At 40.0% G+C, this 25,710-nt stretch overlaps 1 protein-coding gene across 15 annotated transcripts in view; it reads right to left on the bottom strand.

Moving 5' to 3' along the window:
* The window catches only part of DYSF (dysferlin), a 235,980-nt gene that overhangs the window by 33,228 nt on the left and 177,042 nt on the right, over positions 1–25,710 (bottom strand). For all 15 annotated transcript variants that reach the window (XM_061210962.1, XM_061210975.1, XM_061210972.1 and 12 more), the window contains one exon: positions 6,826–6,924. In XM_061210962.1, the coding sequence (XP_061066945.1) occupies positions 6,826–6,924 (99 nt within the window). The remainder of the gene's footprint in view (positions 1–6,825; positions 6,925–25,710) is intronic.

Below are 25,710 nucleotides of genomic sequence, written 5' to 3'. Positions count from 1 at the left end.
TAGTGATATTAACCCACTTAATATACATGCTAAAATTGGTTATATCTGAAACTGACCGGCAAGATAGTCGGCCCTCCATATCTGTGGATTCCATGTGTTGAATCCGCAAATATGTAACCCGCGGGCACAGAGGGCCTACTGTAAGTAGTTCAGGTAAGTTCCTTTCTCATCTCGCTAAACATTTTTTCTCATTAGGCCTAGCTCTAGTTCTATCTCTTCCATGAAGCCCAAGTTCTATCTCTTCTAAGAAATAATTACTTGAGTGATATAGGTTCATTATTAAAAATTAGAAAATGTAAGTAGATATAAAGAAAATATTATTATTTCCTTAAATTCTGATTTCCAAAAATGACAACTAATTATTTGGTTAACATTTGGTATGTATCATTTTGAATATTTTCTTGCCATATTTATATAGTTGCATCATTTCAATCAAAAGACCAATTCTTCGAGGTGTCTATACTACCGTTTTCTCTTTTCTAATTTCTTATTTCTGCTTCTATTTCTATTATTTTCTTCTACTATTTTAAGGATTTTTTTTCTTCTAATTTCTTCAGTTGAAATTTTAATTACTTTGTTCCCGCTTTTCTGATAAGGAAAACACTTATTGCTATGAAATTGCCTCTGCTTACTACTGCCTTAGTATTGCCCCATTTGTTTTCATGTATAATGTTTTCATTTTTCTTTTCTTGGCATTCCATAATTATAGTTTTATATTTACTTTTTGATCTTAAAGCTAGATGTGTAATTAGTTTTCTTTCTTTTGTTTTAACATAAGTTTTTAAGGCTATAAACTTCCTCTGAATACTGCTTTAACTGTAACCAGTAAGTTCTAAAAGGTAGGGTATTATCCTTGCTTCCCAGATATTCTGCAATTTCTCTTATATTTTCTCTTTCACCAAGAATTGTTAAAAGAGAGTTGTTTTTTTTTTTAATTTTCCAGATAGAAGTTTTTTGTGCTTTTGAGCTTGTTATTAATTTCTAACTTTATGGCATTATAATCAGAAAACATTGTCAGTGTTTTGCCACTTTTTGAATTTTATTAAGATTTTCTTTATGCTCTATCACATGGTCAATTTTTGTTTTGGGATTTTTTAAATTAATTTTTGTTGGGGTATAGTTGCTTTACAATGTTGTGTTAGTTTCTGCTGTGCAGCAAAGTGAATCAGTTATACGTATACATATATCCACTCTTTTTTAGATTTCCTTCCCACTTAGGTCATCACAGAGCATTGAGTAGAGTTCCCTGTGCTATACAGTAGGTTCTCATTAGTTATCTATTTTATACACAGTAGTGTATATATGTCAATTTTGTAAATGTGCCATAGGGGTGTCTCTATTTTCAAGCTACCAGGTTCAATCAGGTTAGTAATTACTTTAGTCTTCTATATCCTCTCATGCTTTTGTCCCCTTGATCTGACATGAACTGAGAAAAGTGAATTAAAATCTCCCTCACAAACCAGTGTATTTCTATTTCTTCTTCTATCTCTTGTAATTTCTGTTTTGTAAATATTGAGGTATTATTTAGCACATAGATATTCTCATGACCGTCATAACTAGGAATTGCAGTATTTAGCATTCTAAAGTGCCATTCTTTGTCTCATCTAATTTGGGGGACCTGTGTATGCTCTCATCTAATATTAAGATTGAGACTTCTGCTTTCTTTTCATCTGCATTTGCCTGGCACACATTTTCCCAATCTTCTATTTTCAACCTTTATGAAGCTTTTTATTTTAGAGTTAGATTTTGCTTTGAGATCTGATTTAAATTTTGTGATTAATAAGTGATTGATATGACATGTATTGATATAACAGATATGTTTGGTCTGGTTTTACATTTGTATTATATTTACATAGTCATGTAATATGTTTATATTATATTTTCTAGTTTCATAGGGTTTTTCTAAAAATCTTTGCATGGTCTGTGTGTGTGTGTGTTTTAGTTTTTCTGAGAGCTAAAATGACCTGAGTTTATGCTCTAATATTATTATGTCTTTAGGGGCAGTATTTATGGGTTCCCCACTATAGCAATGATAAAATAATCAAATTTTATCTTCCTCCCTCTCCCTCTCCATCACCTAGTTTTAGACAATATTATCTATCTTAATGTTTATGTTTGTGTTGTTTGCTTATAATTTGCTTATATGCCTATTATTTGATTTGCCAATTTTATTTTTTATATTTCTATATTACATATATTAATAGCATAAACGTACCTTTTTAACCACTTTAAGTGTACAGTTCAATGACATTAAGTACAGTCACACTTTTATGCTCCCATCACCACCATTTCTCTCCAGAATTTTTTTCATCCTCCCCAGTTGAAACCCCAAACTCACTAAACAATAACTCCCTTTCTCTCCCCACCCCCAACCCCTGGCAACCATCATTCCACTTTCTGTCTCTATGAATTTATTACTCTAAGTACTGCACATGAGTGGAATCATACAGTATTTGCCCTTTTGCAACTAGCTTATTTCACTTAACATAATGTCTTAAAGATTCACCCATGTTGTAGCATGGGTCAGAATTTCCTTCCTTTTTAAAGCTGAATAATATTTCATTTTATGTAATTACCATATTTTGTTTATTCATTCATCAGTCAATGGACATTTAGGTTGTTTCCACATTTCATGATTTGCCAATTTTAAATAATATCTGTCAATTCTATTTATTCTGTAATATGACTATCAGTACCCTTACTCTGTATTCCATCCTCTTTCCTCCTTTACCTAACTTTTGTCAGTTTTATCATTTCTACACTTTCAGTATATATGGTATTTACATTCTGTCCAGTTACCCTAACCCTCCCACTTGTTTCCATCTTAGGCCTAAGGTAAAATATGCTCACAACCAGTCCTTTTGTTATGGTTTTCCCAGTTACATCCAAGTTGAGATGGCTCCTAGATGAGCTCCAATTCATCCCGTAGGAGTCCCTCAAGACAGGCTCCTGGGAGCCATACTACCTGTCTCCTGAATGTGAATACCTGTGTGTCTGTAGCCTTTATGCTTGAAGGGCAGCTTGGCTGAATGTCAAATCCTTGGGTCACCCTTTCTTTCCCTGATGATCTTACACATGGTGCTTTATCGTCTTTGGGCATTAAATGTTGTAGAGAAAGTGAAGTCACTTTGATTTCTTTCGTTTTTTAAATTATTTAAATTTTTGTGGGGGGAGAATGTATGACTACCCAAAGAATTTTTTCTTTATCTCTAATGCCCAATAACTACACTAGAATATGTCCCTGGGTTGATCAATCTGGGTCAATTTTTCCTGACACACAGCAGACCTTCTAATATGCTTACTCAAGTATTCTTTCATTTCAGTGAAGTTTTATTAAACTATCAACTGTTTGTTTTTGTTCCTTGTTTTGGTTGTTCTCCTTGCAGACTCCAATTATGCAAATGTTGGATCTCCTTTCCCTGACTACTATGTTTGTCATTTTCCCTTTATTCTTTTATAACTCTTTCTTTATTTCCATTTCATTCTGTCCTCTATGCCCCTTTCTGTGTTTTCCAATGTGGCCATTCTGTCCTGTGCTCCTTCCAATTTCATGTTTTCTTCTCCATCTTTCCTGAATCTTACTAGCTCATATTTCACGTCTTCTCATCTCACCATCCCTTCGTTCTTTTATTTCTGCTTGCATTCTGACCACCCTATTTCTAAAAAGTTAACAGCAAAATCTTTCATCTCATCTGTTCCTTGGAGAAATTTTTCTGGTGGGTATATATCCTCTTCTTTTGGTTAAGTTTTGTTATATATTTTCTCTTCTTTTTTTCATAGTATTTTTAAATTAATACTGTGCTATTTTTTTTTATTATTACTTGTCACTAAATGTGTTGGATTTTCCTAAACCAGTTATTTCCTTTGTTCCCATAACAGAGGCAGGCTGTTCCCTACAAATATGGTTCATCTGTGTGATTCTTGTGTAGCTCCACCTTCTCTGTTTCTCTGAACCAAACCAGGTCTAAGAAGCTTTTGTCACCACCCTGAACCTGTCTCCAAAGTTCCCATGTCCATTGTTGTGAACAAAGGATATATTTTTATATTTTACAGTGAAACTTCCATTTCGGGAATTATATTTTTAACTATCTGTTATGAAAATTTTCAAGCACACACAAAAGTAAAGAGAATAGGTAAGAAGTCCCCATGAATCCATAGCCTGTCTTAAATAATTATCAACATTTTTTTATTAGGAAGTATAGGGTTTGCTGAGATCTGCTACCACTATGACCTTTCATCATTTTCATGCATCTTCTCTTCATTTACTGCCGAGTGGCTTCTACCCAATCTCAGTTGCCTTTGGACAGCCCTTACATGTATTTTGGAGTCTGCGGGTTTTATTTGTTTCCAACTTTTACTGAAAATGAAGTTTGTGGGTTTGAATGATTTCCAAAGAGAAAAAGTGAAAAATGCTGACTTATGCAGCCATGTTCATACTGGAAGTCCCAATAAAATACTTTTTAAATTTCCAAGTGGTTGGTCTTTTTGTTTAAACTTTTGTTATTAATTTCTCATTTTATTGCATTTAAATCTGTCTTGTATGATTTCTGCTTTTGGTAACCTATTACTAACCTAATATGTGATCAAATTTTGTAAGTGTTCTCTGAGCATTAGGAAAAATGCATTTTCTATTTTTAAATTATTTTTATTCTCTATTTTAAAGCTACTCTTGCTGTAGCTTAGAAAATATTTACCTTGTTATTCAGATCTTTTATTTCCTTATTTATTGGTTGCCTGTTTCATCTGTCTAGGAAAGAGGTGCATTAAAATCACCACTGCAACTTTAATTTCTGTAATTTCATGCCTTCATTTGTGTGAGGTATTACTTTATATATTCCTATCCATTTTTGCTTTAAGGATTTCTAAGCTTTATTGTTCCATACATTAATGTTTGGGAGTTTTTGCACTGAGATGTACATCTTTTATTTATACAAAACACTCCATTTTGTTTCCTTTGCTTTTTACTTTAGTTTCTATCTGTTTCTCTTTTGTTCACACTTACTTTATTTTGTTTGCCAAAATATTTACTTTTTTAGCCATTCTAAGTTGTATTGTCTTAGATGTGTCTTTTAAAGACATTATAATGAATTTTGACTTTTGATGAAGTCTGAGTCCTTATCACTTAGTAAAAGACTGTAACCCAGTTTTATTTATTAGGAAAATTAATATTCTTTTTCTATTGTGTTTTTCTATGATTTCTGCTTTTCTATGCTTTCTTGCTGTATCTTTGTTTTCTATCTTTCACTATTGTGACTATGAGTTGTCTTTTTTTCCCTATGATAGCAATTTCCAAAATATGGGTTTTTTCCCCCCACCCATTGTGTACTCCATTCTCTCCATAATACTACAAGCTATTTTTCAAAGACCCATGTTGGTGGTGGTGGTTACTGATCCCTAAAGGACCAGCGTTTCTTCCAGATCTGCTTTTCCCCCCAGAAACAGGTTGAATGCATTTTGGTTTTAGACAGCCCATTTTCACTTGGAAACTGTCACAGATCTCAGAGAGGTCAAGCTGGTGGGCTGGATGCCAGTTCAGCATCTGGCATCTGAGGGAGTGGCAAGGGTGCCAGGGCCATGGGCCACCCTGGCAGGAGTCCTCATTCTTACTTGGCTTTTCTCATTTTTTGGCAAGGCCACAGTACCACATGCCAGACTTAATGTGTCGGACCTTCTTCCTGGTACACAAATAGTTCTGTCTCTTTGCCCAGCCTCACACACCCACCTATCAAGTCAACAAAGAACTTGCTGCCTGGGGAGACCTGAGCCTTCTGACTGCTGCTGCCTGAGGCCTCATCTCTGCCCCTCCAGGTCTCCAGGTACAATGACATGGGGGCGTCCAACGTACCAGAGGTAGCTCTGGCCACCTTGTGAGATCACCTTCTATACTGGTCACCCACCACTCCAACAAGCCTCAAGCCCCCTTCATCTAGTCCCTGTTAGGGAGCTCCTTGGGCTTTTCTTGCATGTCTGACAGCCTTGGCCCCCTCTTGCTCTCTAGGTAGGGCTGCCAGGTTTAGCAAGTGAAAATACAGGACACCCAGTTAAATTTGAATTTCGGAGAAACAACAAATAGTTGTTAGATAAGTATGTTCTGTGCAATATTTAAAGCATATTTACACTAAAATATTATTCATTATATATCTGAAGTCCAGTGTAACTGAGCATCCTGAATTTTACCTGGTAACCCTCTCCACGACACTATGTAACTCCTTCAGGGAGTAATTTTGAGTCACCTCTGGTTATCTTTTTTAAAAGTAGTCTGCTTTTAAAAAGTATAACCGTATTTGTGGAATTTCCTCAAAATACCAGAATTTGGCTGACTCATCCCTGGTTTTGTGTTGTTTTTCAGGCTCCGGGGTTTTTTTTCCACGGAAACAGAGTCTACCATATTTTTATATGTGCTGGGTAATTTCTATCCCAGTTGCAGAGGTGGGGGAATCAGAGGTACATTCTCACATTGACTTTCCTTTTAATTTTAATGGAAAATTTTTATAATAGAAAAGTTCAAATAACTTTAAAAGAGACAGAATAGTATAACAAATCCCTAAGTACCCATCTCCAAGCTTTAACAATTTTCAATATTTTGCAATTTCAATCATCTTTAATATTTTGAACATCTATCAGAGGGTGACCCACATCATCTAAATAATTCATCCTTACTTTTCTTGAGCATTTTAAAACAGATCCCAGGTATCATTTCACCCATAAATATATATGCATATACATATATGTATACATATATTCTCTTTCAGTTGCAGCTCCCGCTGCCCAGTGCGTGTGCCCAGGGACTGCTAGACTGAAGAGGACATTGTGAGGAGGGCTCACCTTTAGAGTGTCAAAGTCCTTCTCCAGGTAGGACCCGCACTTTTCCCTCTCCCCTATCGAGGCAAAGAATTTGCTCCACCAATCAATGAACTCCTCCTCCTGAGTGGGTAGAAAACAAGAGACCGTTTCAGAAACAGAATTTGCCAAGCAAGGTTCTTCTGGACCAACACCAAGCAAGGCTGATGGGCTGGCCTGGACTGCAAATCTCTCCTGCTGGTGTGAGTTCGGGGGAGCAGAGAGCTGGAACTCCCTGCGTCTCCAGGGGCCAACTGTACAGTCAGGAGAAAGGTCTTCACACCTGCTTGGTGTTGAGAGGCAGAGGCTCTCGCCCTGGCCCTGCCTACCTTCACTGTGTGATTCTGTTAAGCTCTTGGGGCCTCCCTTTTCCTTTCTGTGAAGTGGGCATAATCATCACAGGCCCCCTGCATTCCAGGGGCATACTGAGGCTAAAATCAGAGGATACATAGGATAACTCTTTGGGGGGAAATGTCAATAAAGTGTTATTTATTAATAAAATACAGTAGACCCAGGAAAACTCAGACCCCAAAGGGCTGTCCTGATCCCCCCCAAGACCCCAGCCAAAAAAAAGCTTCCAAAATCAGAACTTAAGTCTTCTGCAAGGTCAAATCAAGGCAGAGTCCCTGAAATTCAACAATTACTAAGTGCCCATTATTCAAAAGATACTATGCTCAATGGGGGAAATTAGGTGAGGAGAAAGGAAGTTTGTGACAACACACTCTCTGCCCCTTCCTTCCTTCGCTTATTCATATTTGTGGGCAAAGGTGGACGGGCCTGTTGGGGTACACACTGGTCTCCCCGCCTTTTAAGTCTTCCTGGACAAGGCCCTCTTGGCTCTTGTGTCTAGAATGCTCCTTCAGCTGTGTTCTGTGCAGGTGTCCGGTCACCCAGGGAGTCAGCAAGCTCTCTGAAGGTGGGATCATCACTCTCCCCGGCCTCCCCCAAAACCCACGCAGGCCCAGGCACTGGGTCTGTGCTGCCGGTACCAGTAAAGCTCACCCAGTTCCATGGGAAGGGCCCAGGACAAGGTGTCAGGAGAGCCCATTCTGGGGCCTGCTTTCCTCCTCTGTATGAGGCAGTCAACTAGGGGATCTCCCAGGAGCTTGCTCTGATTCCATAAAATGAACTGAACCCCATCATGAGTTTCTGGAAATGCTGGTGCTCCCTTTAGACCAATGCCCAGTCCGTCAAGCTCCACCTTATTAAGTGTTAGCACATGCTGCAGGCAGACCAAGGGAACTTGAACAGGTACAATGGGGATAGCGTGGACTGAGGTTCTCAGAATCTCCACCCATCCTGGAAGTATGGCCCTAACCCCATCTGTGTAGCCAGAATATGGTGCCTAGACAGAGCACCAAGTGGGTGCCAGAGTAAGGCTGAGTCTACAGAGAGTCTCTGTCTGACCAACTTACCAGGAGGATCTTCTGCAGCCAAAAAGGGGAAAAGAGGTTCAGGTGGGTTAAGATACAGGGTAGCAGAGCTTTCTGAGTTGTAATGACTCTCAAAGCAGCCAGCAAGGCAGACACCAGCCATGATGTTTTAAGTTCAGTTTGAAGAAAAAGATGCCACAGATGAATAAACTTACACAGACACACATATCAAACTCACCCAATCACGGACACACAAAAGAACATATTTACACAATCATGCCCAAGAGAGATGTACATGCTGAAACGCACATATATCCCCCCAAAGTACACACGCTAACACACAGGCAAATATGTACACAGAGGTAGGAATGGTTAGAATGGAATTCAAGTTAGCTGTTTGATTCCTCTTAAGTCTTTCTTTTCTTCCCCAGCTCAGATACTTAAAGATCTGAGTTTATGACTCAGGCTCAGAGTCAGGCATAAACAGGCAACAATCAGTGTGTTTTGTACAAGGAAATGACAGGAACACGATAGCTGTGGGAAAGTCATTACATTTCCCTCAGTCTTGAAAAACCAAGTAAGTTTTTTTTAAAAAAGAATATGGAGACAGAGACTCTGAGTAATATGATTAACAGTGTCATTTAAATACACAACCATCATGTAATCTAAAAACAGAACTTACACCTTCTTTTCCAGCACAATTGGAGCACTTAGAAAAAATTAAAAGCCACAAAGCCAATGTCAATAAAGTCCAAGGAATAAACCCATTACCAGTCACACTCTCTGACCTCAATAATAAAACTACAAACTAATGAGAAACTCAAAAATCAAAAATCCCAACCTTTTAGAAATTTAAAGATATACTCTTAAAACCCTTCTGAGTCAAAGGAAAAACCAAAACTAAAATCACAGATCCTTAGAAAATACCAAGAGTAAGAGGGCTATGTCTTAAAATTTGGTAGCCAAGTCTGTACTCAAAAGAAAATTTAGTCTTAAATATTCTTTCTTTTATACAAAAAGAATGAAAATAAATAACCTGATAACTCAAGAAATTAGAGAAAAGTAGGAAGATAATTTGAAAATGATGAGTAGAATTATGGAGAATATTACAACTGATAATTCAATCCCAGAGCAAACTTTCAAAAGACCAATAAAATAAACATTAGATTATTTACCAAATCTAATGTTAAAAAGTAGGTACACCATTAGGAATAAGAAAGATCAAATAAAAAGATATTATGGAGAGAATAAAAATATTAAGAGATTTGCTACACCCAGATCAATGGAAAAACCTTGGAAAATCTAGATGAAGTAGGTAACTTTCTAAAAATATATATAAATTGCCAAAATTGATTCAAAAGTAATAGAAAACATGAAGAGATCACTTCCTGAAAGTGGAAGAGATCTCAAAGAACTACCTCCAAAAAAGACATCAGGCCAAGATGGTTTCTTTGGTGGCAGGTTCTATCAGTCTCTCAAAGAATAAATCATTCTTTGTTCCACAGCATAGAAAAAAAATGAAGTTTCTCCCTTTCATTTTGTGAAGCCTAACCAGGGGACACACACACACACACACACACACACACACACATCAATCCTATTCCTGAACAGAGATATAAAGGTCCTAAATAAAATACTAACAAATAGATTGCAACAGTAGATTTTGCATGGATTAGACTGGATTATTCCAGAATGCAGGAGTGGCTCAGTATCAATAAGCAAGGAGAGAAAACCCAAATGATCATCTATAACAGAAATTTGCAAACTATGGCCCGGTAGCCAGCCACCTGGTTTTGTAATTTACATATTGTCTGTGGCTGCCTCTTAACTACAAGAGCAGAGCTGAGTAGCTGTGACAGAGACTTTATGTCCCCCAAACCTAAAGTATTTACTATCTGGCCATTTAAGAAGAAGCTTGCCAACCCCTGATCTATATAGGCAAAAAAGAAGGGAGTGTGAGGGGTTATAAAATTGTTATAAAATTTTTAGTTATTTCTAAATGAAGCTCTCATGAATTAAGAATAAAAGGAAACTTTCTTAGCATTGTAAAGACTATCTTCAAGCAATAGCCAGCATAGTACTTAACAGTACCAGGCTTTCTCCCAGAAGGGAGTCTGCCTCAGGGTCCAAATCCTGCCACTCCTAGCTGTGTGACCTTGGGCAAAACTTAACTTCTCTGTGCCTCAATTATCTTGTCTGTAAAATGGAAAAATACTAGTACCAATTTGACAGAGTTACAGTGAGGAATAAATGAGTCGTATGTATAAAGTGCTTAGAACAGTGCCTAGCACAGTGCTACTGACAATAGTATTGCTTTTTTGTGTGGACCAGGTTAGCTTCTGGCCAAGGGCTGGCTCTCTCACAGACTGCCAGCAGGAGCGTAGCTGGCCACAATCTTTCCAGAAGGCAATCTGGCTGCGTGTTTCTACAGCCCCAAAAATGTGCCTACACTTTGACCCATCACTCCCATTCTAGAAATCTATTCAAAGAAAGTACTTATAGATATGCATAGAGATTTAACAACATTTATAACAGGGAAAAACAACTTAAGCATCTGACAATAAGGAACTTTTTGGGTAAACTGTACATCCATGTGATTAAATGTTGTACAACATTTAAAAAATGATGTAGAAATGTTTATTGACATGGAAAGTTATTCACAATGGATGAGATTTACAACAGGTTAAAAACTGAATAATGAGAATTCTTTTTAATTAAAGGATCAAACCCCAAATGTTCACAGCAATTATCTGTGAATGATAAGATTACAAATGTTTTGTTTATTCCTTTCATTTTTGTGTATCACGCAAAGTTTTCTAATTTTTCATTGTATGCATGTATTCCTTACATAATTTTAAAAATGAAACATTTTAAAAATAAAGAACAATAGGAGGATACTTCAAAACACACCACCAAGAAAATGAAAAGGTAATTCACTGAACAGGAGAAAATATTTGCCCATGTGTATCTGATAAGGGATTTGTAACCAGAATATATAGAGAACTCACACAATTCAATAATAAAAAGATGAATAACGCAATAAAAATGAGCCATGGATTAAAACAGACATTCCTTGAAAGAAGATACACAAATGGCCAATAAGCACATGAAAAGATGCTCAACAAGATTCTCAACATCATTAGCCATCAAGGAAATGCAAATCAAAACCACAATGAGAGAACATCTCACACCACTAGGATGGCTATAACCAAAAAGTCAGATAATAACAAGTGTTGGTAAAGATGTGGAGAAACTGAAACCGTCATCTATTTCTGGTGGAAATGTAACATGTTGCAGTCACTTCGGAGAATAGCCTGGCAGTTCCTCAAAAGATTAAACAGAGAGTTACCATTTGACCCAGGAATTCTACATCTCATTATCTATGCAAGAGAAATGAAAACTTAAGTCCACACAAAAACTTGTACATGAGTGTTCATAGCAGCATTATTCATAATAGCCCTAAAGTAGAAACAATCCAAATGTCCATCAATGGATAAAGAAAATGTGATGTACCCATACAATGGCACATTATTTGATAATAAAAAGCAATGATGCTGAATTGGGCGATTGGGATTGACATGTATACAGTGATGTGTATAAAACTGATGACTGATAAAAAAATTTTAAAAAAAGCAATGAAGGGGCTTCCCTGGTGGCGCAGTGGTTGAGAATCTGCTTGCCAATGCAGGGGACACGGGTTCGAGCCCTGGTCTGGGAAGATCCCACATGCCGCGGAGCAACTAGGCCCGTGAGCCACAATTACTGAGCCTGCGCGTCTGGAGCCTGTGCTCTGCAACAAGAGAGGCCGCGATAGTGAGAGGCCCGCGCACCGCGATGAAGAGTGGCCCCCACTTGCCACAACTAGAGAAAGCCCTCACACAGAAACGAAGACCCAACACAGCCATAAATAAATAAATAAATAAATAATTTTAAAAAAAAAAGCAGTGAAGAACTGATACATGCTACAACTTGGATGAACCTTGGAAACATTATGCTAAATGAAAGAAGTTCATATGTGGTCACAAAAGATCACATTGCATGATTTCATTTATATGAAATGTCCAGAATAAGCAAACCCATAGAGACAAAAAATAGATTAGTGGTTGGGAGGAAATGGGGGACAACTGCTCTTGGGGTACAGGATTTCTTTTTGGAATGATGAAAATATTCTAAAGTTGATGACGGGTGATGGTTGCACAACTCTGTTAATAAACTAAATGCCACTGAATTGTAAACTTTAAATAGAGGCTTGTATTTATGTGGATTATCGCAAAAAAAGCTGTTAAAATAAAAAAGAACAGATGATAAAATACAAGCATATAACCTCTAACAGAAGAACGAAAGCAGAAATCTCAAGTATTTATTTTAAGGAAATTAGAGTTAAGTTTTTTTTTTTTTTTTTTAAAGAACTAGCAATTGACCACCAAATAGAACTTAAGTCTTAACCACACTCAACTTTGCCCGGGAACTCTCAGCTGTAATTTCCTCCTCCCTCCAAGTTCCAGGTGATTTCTATGGCTGGTTCTCCTTAAGCAGACACACTGGTGAGGAGCAGGGCTGGTGACTTTCCTAACCCCTGGTAACCCCAGCTAGCCGGCTGCTCAGTGATTTCAGTCCCCCTTTTCTCCCTGCATCCTGCAGGTAAGTCCTCTTCTAATCATCCTCATTCTTGACAGAAATGATACATGCAGCAGAATCATAATTTACATCCTAGCTAGTTTATATTTGGCCTCTTTGCCCTTCCCCACTTCTAAATTCCCTTGGCCCTCTCTTGCTCCATTGTATTTCTGGCCAACCAAACCTAGGTTTAAACCCAGCTCTTCCCCATCACATCCAACGTGGCTGAAAAATAGCAAACCAGAGGCTGGTCTCACTCCAAGTTCATGTCACAGCCTCAAGTGGGTCCATTGCTGTCGTCCACTCCATCTCAACTCCCTGGTCCTCTGCTCTCCCCCCGCCGGACACGAGCATTCCACACCTTCTCTTTTCCTCTCAGCCCTCTAACACCTCCTCCCTGTCGTCACTCTGGGCCAGTGACCCTGCTTCCTCTTTCTCTTAGAACAGAAGCAATCAGAAGAGACCCCACCCCCTGCAAGCCCACCAGCACCGGCACCACACCTGCCCTCCCTCTTGTTACAAAGGTGCTCTGCTTGCACCCCGACCCAAGGCCACCCTTGCACTCATGCCCTCTGACCCATTCAAGGACATGATCCTCTTCCCCCTCTCCTGTGTCATCATGCTTCCCTCTCTACTGGATCATTCCCATCGGCGTTCAAACATGTGACACTAGTCCCCCATCATTTAAAAAGAAAACTCTCAAACAGCACTTTTGGTTCCCACCTACTTTCTTTTCTTCCTTTTACAGAAAAACGCCTAGAGTTGTCTACACTTGTCTCTAATTCTTGTCTTTCCATTCTCTCTGCTCCACCGAAAGTTGCCTGTCAAGGTCACCGAGGACTCAGGTCTCAAAAATCAACCAGCAGCAGTATTTGATAGAGGAAGTCACTTCCTGTCTTTGAAACATCCCCCTTGCCTTACAGAGCATCACGGCTGTGGTCCTCCCACCCTACTGGCCATGCCTCCTCAGTCTCTGTTGATTCCTCCTTGTCACCTGTGCTTTGATCACCTGAGTGGCCCGGGGCTCCAGACTCAGACCCCTTCTCCTCCCCATCCACTCTTACTCTCTTGGGGTTCCCCTCGAGTCTGATGTCTTTAAATAACATATACACTGAGGAACCCCACGTGGAGCTCTCTCCAACCTGCATGACTCCTCTGAACTCCAGCTGCCTGTTTAACATCTCCGACTAGACATCTAATAAGCTTCTCGAATGTGCCATCTCCAGAATCCAATTCCTACTCACACCTCCCACCCACCCACCTGCTCCTTCCACAGTCTTCCTCTTATAAGCAAGTGCAACTCCGTCCTTCCAGATGCTCAAGTCAAAACCCCCGCAGTCACTTTGGACTCTTCCTCATGCCCCACATTCCATCCATCGGTGAATCCTGTTGGCACCACCTTCAGTACATACTCAGAATCAGACCGATTCTCCCCTATCACCATGGGCCTGGTCCCCATCGTCTGGATTGTTTTTTGGGTTTTTTTTTTTTTAACATCTTTATTGGAGTATAATTGCTCTACAATGGTGTGTTAGTTTCTGCTTTATAATAAAGTGAATCAGCCATACATATACATATATCCCCATATCTCCTCCCACTTGCGTCTCCCTCCCACCCACCCTCCCTACCCCACCCCTCTAGGTGGTCACAAAGCACCGAGCTGATCTCCCTGTGCTATGCAGCTGCTTCCCACTAGCTATCAATTTTACATTTGGTAGTGTATATGTGTCCATGCCACTCTCTCACTTTGTCCCAGCTTACCCTTCCCCCTCCCCGTGTCCTCAAGTCCATTCTCTACATCTGTGTCTTTATTCCTGTCCTGCCCCTAGGTTCTTCAGAACCACTTTTTTTTTTTTTAGATTCCATATATATGTGTTAGCATATGATATTTGTTTTTCTCTTTCTGACTTACTTCACTCTGTATGACAGACTCTAGGTCCATCCAACTCACTACAAATAACTCAATTTCGTTTCTTTTTATGGCTGAGTAATATGCCATTGTATATATGTGCCGCATCTTCTTTATCCATTCATCTGTCAACGGACACTTAGGTTGCTTCCATGTCCTGGCTACTGTAAAAATAGAGCTGCAATGAACATTGTGGTACATGACTCTTTTTGAATTATGGTTTTCTCAGGGTATATGCCCAGTAGTGGGATTGCTGGATTGTAGGGTAGTTCTATTTTTAGTTTTTTAAGGAGCCTCCATACTGTTCTCCATAGTGGCTGTATCAATTTACATTCCCACCAACAGTGCAAGAGGGTTCCCTTTTCTCCACACCCTCTCCAGCATTTATTGTTTGTAGATTTTTTGATGATGGCCATTCTGACCGGTGTGAGGTGATACCTCATTGTAGTTTTGATTTGCATTTCTCTAATGATTAGTGATGTTGAGCATCCTTTCATGTGCTTCTTGGCCATCTGTATGTCTTCTTTGGAGAAATGTCTATTTAGGTCTTCTGCCCATTTTTGGATTGGGTTGTTTGTTTTTTTGATATTGAGCTGCCTGAGCTGCTTGTAAATTTTGGAGATTAATCCTTTGTCAGTTGCTTCGTCTGCAAATATTTTCTCCCATTCTGAGCTGCACCAGTCTTCTAACTGGCCTCCCTGCCTTCACCCTTGTCCCCAAATCTATTCTCAATACGACAGCCACACACATCGGAACACATCGCCTCTCTGTGCAAATCCAGTGATTTGCCAACTCGCTTGGAATAAGGCCAAAGCCCTTACAACAACAGCAAGCTAAAGTCTCTCATGATCAGGCCCTCACACCTCCCCCACCTCACGTCCTTCCATTGCTTCCTCACTCATGCTGCTCCCGTCCCGGTGGCCTTCCCAGTCCGTGAACATCAAACATCGCCAGAGCCCTCATGCTCCTCCCATGGCAGGAAGTCTATTCTTCCCCTGGGTCACTTCATCACCTCCTTCAAGTCTTGACTAACTGCGATCTGTTTTCCCCTCCTTATTCACCATATTTTAAATCACCATCCCCCTCCCAGCAATTCTCATTCCCCCTTCCTTGCTTTTTCTCCCTAGCAATTATCACCATCAGACACTCCATATATTTCATTTAGGTACTTGTTTATTATGTCCCATGATGGCAGAGATCTTTATCTTTTTTAACGCTATACCTCCAATCCTTAGAACATTGCCTGGCACATATTTGGAGGCCAGTAAATATCTGACGGATATATGAATGCCTAGACAGCAGTGGGTGGGGAGGCAGGATCCTTGGCTTTTAAATTTCCTAAAGCAGATAATATGCCATTAAAAAAATAGGTTTAAGAGGATGTTCTTTCCAGCCCTTCTCCTGCTATTTACAGAGGAGATGAAAGAGTAGAGTGGGAGAGGAAGCAAGAACCAGCGTCTGTGAGGGTTTCTGGTAAGGCATCCCCACACCCTCCGCCACAGGTTAGCCCCAAAGTGTACATGGCATAGACCCCTCCGTAACCTTGGAGATCTGGTAAGCAGCAGCCATCCAGAAATTGCCAGAGAATTTGGGGCATATGGCACTTGACAGAAGACAACTGCATGGGTGTCATGGGAGAGAGAGCCTGAGGGAGTCCTCGTCATTTCCTGTAGACCCCGGAGTGTCACAAAGGAGCTGCCGAATGGTACCGTGCTCCCCAGAAAGGCTTGAAAGGTAGTCGAGAGAGAGAGCCGGGACACCTGAAAGGGCCTTCTGGTCGAGTTAATGAGATATAGTCTGTTTGGTCTGTGTGCCCAATAGATCCAGGGTGCGCACACACTAGTGACCAGGGGTCCCTTCCTGTGGAGGTCATGACCTTATGGAAGCCCAACCCAGAATTCAGCTGCCTCCCAGGCGTGAGGACAAGGAAGAAAAATCCAAAACTAACTAAAGCTTAAACCTAAATGGTTGAAGTTACCAGGACTTTTCTGCCAGGAAAAATGTGAGCTCAAAAGAGAGATTAAGTTGAATTACAGAAAAATAGAGTTATATTTTCAACACGCTCACAGATGTGACTTGAAAATATCATTCTTGCTATTTCACTAACCTGGCTTCTGATGGAGTTACTTCATGCCCACTTCTTCCTTCCCTTCCTCAAGAAGCCCAAGAATAAGTTAGCCCCCCATGAGAATGAGCCCCACAGAAACAGGACGGTCCTCCCATGTCTTATCCCATATGTGCCAAAGCCAAGCCACCCTCTGGTGTTAGTGGAATCCGATAATCCAAAGCTCCAAAAGGGAAATGGTCGTACACTCTCTAATTCGAAGTGTGCTCTTGACCTCATTTTGTAATAGCTAAGCATCTAGTCTTGGTACACGACAAAGAGGAGAAACAAATGCAAATGGCTTGATTGTTGAAGTGTCACCTCAGGTTTTAGCAAGAAGTCTGGCCATTAAAGCTTTATTTCCCCGTGCCCAAGGTTCAAGGTCCCTCACCATTCAGCCAGCCAAGCAAGTAAGTCTGATCAAGGCACGGACTGGCGGCCTCTCCAATTTCAGCTAATAGCCAACATTCAGTTCCTGAGCAACCAGAGCCATGTAACAAAGACATGCTTCTCCAGGCTTGATCCAGTCTAATGGGCACCCTAATCCCTCCAAAGACCCAAATCAGCACGGCACATTCAGACCATTTAATCTCCCATTTTCATTCAGTAAGCCTGACGCATTTCATGAATATGGATGGCAAAATTGACAACAATCATTCCAAGCCTGACTTTCTGTGAAGTTAGGAAAGTTGGGGAAGGCAGGGGGTATCGCTTGTGTTCTCTCCCCAGGATGACCACTTGAATCAAAGAGAAAAGTTCATGGTCAAATTCCTTTATCACCAAGGTTACAATGTTAAACCTTGCAGTCACTACAGGGAACTATACACCCACCTCCATTTTTTAAAACTAATTTTAAGCAGGCCTTCATTGCCTACGTCAACCAGAAGGTAGCCATCCTAGACTGTGTTGAAAGTAATTTCTGTCTTAGCACAAATCAGCATCATCAAGATCGTAATATTGGAACCCAACACTGGGATTAGTGTAGGCTTCGAGTTGGTGTCTGTGAAGATACTTTGTGACCTATAAATTTACCATGATAAACGCTCTTGTTGATATTGTCAACATCACCAGTTTGACCCCCAATGCTGCTGCCCCATAGCTCAACATCTGCAGGACTGGAATAATGATGTGATGATTCTCTAGTTCTTTAATTAATGTCTTGAGAGTTAAAAACTGAGTCTGTTTGCTCACACACACATCAATACAAACACAGACGTAACATACAAGTACTCACACCTCCACGTAAACCAGACAAACCCCTAGACGTGCAACGCCCCGACTCTGAACCTACCCCACCCCATGCATACTAAAAGTTTCATGCCCCCCCAAACCACACAGACTTACACCCACAGTCAGCTACCATGTTGATTCAGCAGAACTCTACACACTAATGACAAAAAAAATCACTTAATTATCCCCACAAGTGGAACACTGGGCTTTCAGTCCCGTGTGGACACTCCCTGCAGTTCTGCCTCCATGTCTGTGGAAGGGATCACTACTCTGTTTACTCTGACTTCCAGCTGGACCAGCAGAGGTGGGAGGAAAAGGAAGACCTTTAACCAAAATGCTGAATTGCTTCCAAAAGGCCCTGTGAATCAGTGTGCCTGAAATCTGGCAAAGTCAAGCAGATGGCGAGCAGAGAAGGGTCAGGACCTGACAATTTGACTACTGGCCTGATCCAGATGGAGGGCCCAAGTGAGGTGGGGGACCTGTGGAAAATCTCTTCCAAACTCAGAAGCCTAAGGTATGTATGGGGGCCCCATGACTTGGTCCTCTGAGGACAGCATGACCCCATAACCCATGCAGAAAGTCCAAACGAATGGAATCTATCCAGCAGGGTGAATGAAAGAAGAGTGTTCAAACCTATGAAGAAAGCAATGAGACATCGCTCCTCAAAATCTGTGATGATTCCAGTAGGGCCTGAGCAAAAACTTGCCTTACCTTCGTTCTGCTTATGTAGACAGTTTTGCTTGACAGGAGTTCCAGCCATCTACTTAAGAGAAAAACTATTTTTGAAGGCCTTCCCAGGGCTGCAGAAGCATTCATCAAACTACCGACACTAATCTTAGCTATCTTAAATTCAATTTTAAAAGTATTTTGGGGGAGCCTACTATGTGCCAAAGTCAACCTACTTTCTAGTTACTGTGTGAGTTTTCATACACAAAGTCATATTACTTTTCAAATATTCTATATTTTGAACTCGCTGCTAATTCAGGCTGGTTTCCCATGCCTCAGTAAACGTAAGAGAGGTGCTCACGTCACTGGGCAGGTTGATAAGCTCCACTGAGCATCCTCAGGGGGACCTGTACTCAGCAGTGAGCGCTGAACCAAGTTCCAAGCACTGTTTTGACCCAGGCTGGGGAGCGGGAGGGCACAGGGATGATGACAGGACCATCAGGGGTAGGAAGGCATTAAATTAGACCTCAGAGAGAACTTCCTGTCCTGTAGATTTTCAAGGAAAGCCGAGAATTTCCCTCTGGGAAGAGATGAAGCTTCTTCCTCGTGGACCAGGGGAAAGACCTCTTGGGAAGAGGGGAGTACGGGGCGGAGGCAGGGAGGGCTGCTAGGTGGGGGCTGGGGCCTCTTCCTCCCTGATGAGGCCCTGGAGTTCGCCAGACAAGTCTCACCCTAGGCTGTCCCCCCTGCAGTGCACATCGAGGGAGGAGGGGTGCACCCCCGAGGAGACCACAGGAATGCCAAGCAGGGGAAAGGCGCCCGGAGCCAAGGGCTCCGGCAACGAGGATCCAATATCGGCGGGTGACTCCAGCCCCCGTAACAGGAGAGACCGTAAAGTATGTGCTCTGCTTCCCAACCAGCAAACACAGCAAATAACCAATTACTCCAAATAGCTAACAGATTTCGGCTCTGATTTCCCTCCCCTTGCCTCCCCTGTGCCTTCACTTGTCATTGGATGGGCGATTTGTATTTGCTCTGAGAAAATGAGAGAAGGAATGACTCACAAAGGAAGGTCCAGATTACACACAGTGACAGGCATCAAACCTCCCTAATCAGAACTAATGGGAGTGGGGGGAGGCCAGGCTGCACTGGCAACACATCTGAACCAGAGATATTTTTAAAGAAGTAAAGTTTTGTTACTTTCAAGCGCATACAATAATTCTTGCTAAACCAATAGTGCCAAATACATGTCCTTAGGAAACCTGCTTTAAGGAGAAGATAAGTACCTTCCTCGTTAGCAAATCTGATACGTACAAAAGTACAGGTAAAAACCATTCATGTTATTAAGGTGAAAACACTGCCCCTGAAACTCTCAAAGTCAGAGGTGCAAGCACGGTGCACTGAGACAAACTGCCTTGGGCACCTTCTGGAAATACTTCCTCACTTGGGAGACACACCCTGTCATTGATTCCTTTGCTCAGAAAACCTTTGCTTCCAAGTCTTTCGATAAATTGTTGTTGGTACCCATAAGCTGCAGTGAAGTATTCCCCCCAAAACTTGGAATTAAGAGAAATAGGGCTGCCCTCGGAGAATCAGACCATGAAATCAATGCAGAGGGGTTCAGAGCAAGGAGAGGCAAAATCATCTCAAAGGGAAAGGCAGCTTCTACACTGAGCCTTAACCGTAAGCGGGTAGATTGTACTAATACATCTAGAGAAAGACTATGTCAGGAAAAAAAGGAACTGATCAGTCCTGGAAATGTAAGAGAAGAGGAGTTAGAGTTGACTGTTCACACCAGCATCATCAGGGGCAGGATCCCGGGGTTAGGGACTAAAGCTGTCCCTTTGTTTGGAGATGGAGGTATCAGTCCGTTTTGGACAGCTGATACTCAATTTCAAATCCCAGAACTCCTCTCTCCTCATTCTGATTCTTCACTCATCTCCAGTCACAACTTGGCTTCCCAACTGCTGAGCCTATAGAGAGACCACAAGCTGGATCACTATCCAAGGTCACATCCCCGAGGCAGAAGTATTTCTCACTGTAAACTCATACATTGGTAACCTTGGTTTAGAAACTTGAAAAATATGCATCTAGCCCTAAGAAAGTTGACCCATCAGGTGTCTGAGCTCACAAGGTTGAGGGTCCACACAGCCAAGACTGTAGAAACTTCCCTAGAGTAACACCCCTGCCTGGAGCCAGCTCTCCTTTATTTAAGAAACTCCTATATAGGGTTCCATAGGCAAGAACTGTGGCTCGGACCTAGCCAGCCAGCATCTGACTGCCCCAACAAACATAGAAAACAAACTCTTCAGCCCAGTAGAAAAGCCTCTGATCCTGTTTTCCTTCTTAATTCTCCCACCCTGCTGGATTCCTAACTGGCAAGGTAAAATTACAACAACCTTAGACTGTTTCCTTCTTCCTTTTACCTGAGTCTGAGATCAGAAGGGGGCCTATGCACTAATGGAAGAGCCATTGGAGCTCCTGGTTCTTGACAAGCAAGGACTTCCCTCTGTAAGGACAGAAAGAAAAGATTAAGGTTCAAAAGAAGGGGGACAATATGAGGACTAAGATAAGTGTTCTGTTAAGGGGTTGAGTAAAAACAAAAGAAAACAAATGACCAATTTATGGTCACAGGAAGTCTCAAGAGGATCCCATAGACAAGAAGTTAGAGCATGTGGTCCTGAAGGAACTAGAATCTGCATGAAGACATCATGACTGTCAAATTGAAAACTATAACAAAGACACTGATTTCCAGCAAAATGGCAAACTAGAGGACCAGAGAAACCCTCCAAGTAAGAACACCTAAATTAATTAATAAGATACCTTTAAAATTCTTTTTAAATGCATGACTGAGCTGATAGGAATGTAAAGAAGATCTTTGGAGGCAAATGAAAAAGCAAAAATCCAGAGAAATAAGGAGCCAAAATGCAAACTAACGGTGGGGCCCAAAAAGCCCAAGCTAAACATTTAGTTTTAAGTGAATCTGAGTTTGTAGTGTTTCCAGGCATCTGGTAAAAGTAAACACGTGTCCTCTCTGAAAGAATGTGACTTTCATCCAGGCCTCAAAGAACTCTCAGATAAAGTTCCAAGGAACACGCGTTCACAATCGAAAATAGTGAAACACATAAGAAACAAGGCACCATGAGTGAGAGTCAGCTAGAAACACCAACTGCAGATCAGACCTGTCAGGACAACAGAAAGCAGAATTAGCAGAAATAGGACTTTAAGAAAAAAACTGTTTAAAAAATAAAGGCATTAACAATATGGCAAAAGAACAAGACACTTTCAAAAATAAACAAGAAAAAAAAAGAAGAAAAAAAAGAAAAAAAAAGGAAAAAAAAAGGAAAAAAAAAAGGAAAAAAAAAAGAAAAAAAATAAAAAATAAAAAAATAAACAAGAAGATTTGGAAAAAAGGAGAACTTTTAGAGATAAAAATATTAATACTTAGGACTAGAAACGCAATAGACAGGGTTACATAACCTTTAGAAACAAGACTTAGTGAACTAGAAGACATATCTTCAGAAATTAGCCAGTGTGTAACACAAAGAAACATGAAATATGAAAGAAAGTTGAACTGACATGGAGAATAGAGCAGGTCCATTGTAGATCTAATCAGGATTTTAGAAGGAAATGAGAGAATGGGGAATATGTAATATTTGAAGAGATAATGGTTGACCATCCAGAACTAATTAAAAGTAAAAAGGCAAAAAAACAGTCCTCAGATTTAGGAAGACAACAGCACAATGGAAGCCAGAAGATAGTGAGATTAGTGAGATAGTATCTTCAAAGTGATGACTGGAAATAAGTGTCAGTGAAACTAGTATTTCTAAAATAAGAGTGAAATAAAAATATTTTCAAACAATAATTAAAAAGTGAGACACGCCTGCTGCCAAGCACCTGGAAAGCCACCCCCCCACACACTGAGGCTGACCCTCACGCACCTGCCAGGCAATAGGAATGGCCATCATCAAAAAATCTACAAACAATAAATGCTGGAAAGGGTATGCAGAAAAGGGAACCCTCCTACACTATTGGTGGGAATGTAAATTGATACAGCCACTATGGAGAACAGTATAGAGGTGCTCAAAAAACTAAAAATAGAATTACCATATGACCCAGCAATCCCACTACTGGGCATATACCCGGAGAAAACCATAATTCAAAAAGATACATGCACGCCAATGTTCACTGCAGCACTATTCACAACAGCCAGGATATAGAAGCAAAATGTCCATCAACAGAGGAATGGATAAAGAAGATGTGGAAAAAAATTGGAAAAAAATTAAACAAAGTGACGACATTGCCAACTGTTACACGATCTAAGAATGTCCAAACAATGGCAGCAAATGAGTAGCTGGAGAATAAGGGAATCGTGGAGTGAAAAGAGTTTTGGACTAGGATTTGGGAGATTTGGGATTAAATATTACTTTATTTATTATCATTATGCCAATTTTAAATGAAGGAATAGAAGCTCAGAAAGTTAACTAAGTCAACCAAAGATACCTAGCTTCTGAGTGGCAGGAATGAGATTGAAATGCAAAGCACTGAACAACTCAACTGACATTTCTCACTGCAGATATCCAACTGCCTTCTTGATATACCTTTTTGAAGTCTAACAGGCATCTTAAACTGGACTGGACAAAATAGAGCTTTGAATTTCTCTGCCTGCCCTCCTAATTCACTTCCCCACAGATTTTCCCAATCTCAATTATGGTATCATCCTATCCATCCAGTTGCTCGGGCTTCAAACTTAAGAACCATCTTTGATTTCTTCTAATTCATCTAATTCATCAGTAGGATCTACAAGTTCTATCTCTAAAACATATCCTGCCATTAATACTGTTCAACTATCATATTTTACCCCAACTATGGCAACAGCGTCTAAATTGGTTTTCTAGAAAAACAAATCTTTAAGTAGGGACATCAGGTGCTCCTGAGAACTCTTGCCTCCTTTATAGTCCATCCTGCATACAGAAGCCAAAGTGGACTTTCTAAAGTGTGATTCAGACCCTGCCATACTTCAGTTTAAAATCACCCAAAGCCTTCTCTTTATAACCAGAAAAAAAATCCACTGTCCTTGAAGTGCCCATGCGCTCATTCCCCTGCTCCCCACTCTCCCCTTCGTTCCCTACTCCAAGCCACGTTGGCTTTTCTGCCTCTTAGACAGTCAGCTTCTTTCCATCTCAGGATTTTGACATCAGCTTTTCCTTATCCACATATCTGCCTCCTACTCATCATTCAAGTAACAATCAAAATGTAACGGCAAAGTGACTACCTTAGTTAAAGCAACCCCTCACTCACTCTGAATGGCATTTCCACATTTTACCTTCTTCTTAGTGCTATCACTTCTTGAAATCCCAAGAGATTAAAGCCTCATTGAAGACATAGACTCTGTTTTACACACTTTAGTATTTCATGCCCAGAATGGTACCTGTGTATGTTTGGTGTTTAATAAATATTGTTTGATTGACTGAATTAATGGGTTATTTGCATCCTAAGGTAGCCTTTCAGAAATGGTGAACAAACTAGTGAAACAATAGAACATTCTCTTTCTAAATCCAGGCATATGGACATATTGCAAGTTTGGTTCCAGACCATCTCTATAAACCAAATATCATAATAAAGAGAGTCACATGAACTTTTCGGTCTCCAAATGCATATAAAAGTTATGTTTACACTATGTTGTAGTATATTAAGTGTGAAATAACATTATGTCTAAATAAACAATGTACATACCTTAAAAAAAAAAGATGTGGTACATTTATACAATGGAATATTACTCAGCCATAAAAGGAACGAAATAGTGCCATTTGCAGAGATGTGGATAGACCTAGAGACTATCTTACAGAGTGAAGTAAGTCAGAAAGAGAAAAACAAATATAATACCACTAGAAAAATGGTACATATGAACTTATTTGCAAAGCAGAAATAGAGACACAGATGTAGAGAACAAATTTATGGATATCAAAGGGGGAAGGGGGTGGTGGGATGAATTGGGAGATTGGGACTGACATATACACACTACTATATATAAAACAGACAACTAATGAGAACCTACTATATAGCACAGGGAACTCTACTCAAAGCTCTATGGTGACCTAAATGGGAAGGAAATCTAAAAAAGAGGGGACTCATGTATATATATAACTGATTCACTTTGCTGTACAGCAGAAACTAACACAACGTTGTAAAGCAACTATACTGCAATAAAAAAAAAATTTTAATAGAAAAAAAAAGTGAGAGTGTTTATAATGAATTGATCCCAATTACAGGAATTTCTATAGGCTCTACTTCAGGAATAAAGATGATCTCAGGAGGAGGAAGACCGGTCTACAAAACAAAACAGTCAACGTGGGCAGAGCTAAAAGAAAAATTAATTACTTAAAAAATAATATTGCTTTAAAAGTGTCATTTATAGAGGTAGAACTAAAATATTGAACAAAAGTTTGTAAATTGGTAAGTGACTGGAATTAAAGCATCCAAAGTTCCTTGTAATATTTTGGAGGAGGCTATAAATACCAATTAAATTTAGACTTTGCTAAATTGAATATACGTGCTAAAGTTTCTATACTAATCGCTGAAGGAATAGAAACAATGTATAGCTTTGAAACTGAAAAGGGAAGAAGGAATGAAAAGACGGCGTGAGGGGGGATCTTTCAATCCAAAAATATTTTAAAAAGAGGAAAAAAAGAAAAAGGCAGGACAGTAGAATAAAATGGCAGAAATAAATCCAAATATATCAGTAAGACACAATTAATATATTAGACTGTCCAACTCTCTAATTAAGAGCTTATGTCAGAATGTATTTTTAAAAAAACCAGAATCCATCTATTTGCTGTTCATCAGAGACACCTTAAACATAAAATCACAGAAAAGTTGAAAGTAAAAAGAAAAAGATATACCAGGAAAACACCAAGCAAGAGAATATGGTATAGCTATGTTAACATGAGACAAAACAGACTTTAAGGCAA

The sequence above is a fragment of the Eubalaena glacialis genome, chromosome 14, assembly GCF_028564815.1.
Source record: "Eubalaena glacialis isolate mEubGla1 chromosome 14, mEubGla1.1.hap2.+ XY, whole genome shotgun sequence".
NCBI classification, from domain to species: Eukaryota; Metazoa; Chordata; class Mammalia; order Artiodactyla; family Balaenidae; genus Eubalaena; species Eubalaena glacialis.
This window is presented reverse-complemented; position numbering and strand designations above follow the sequence as displayed.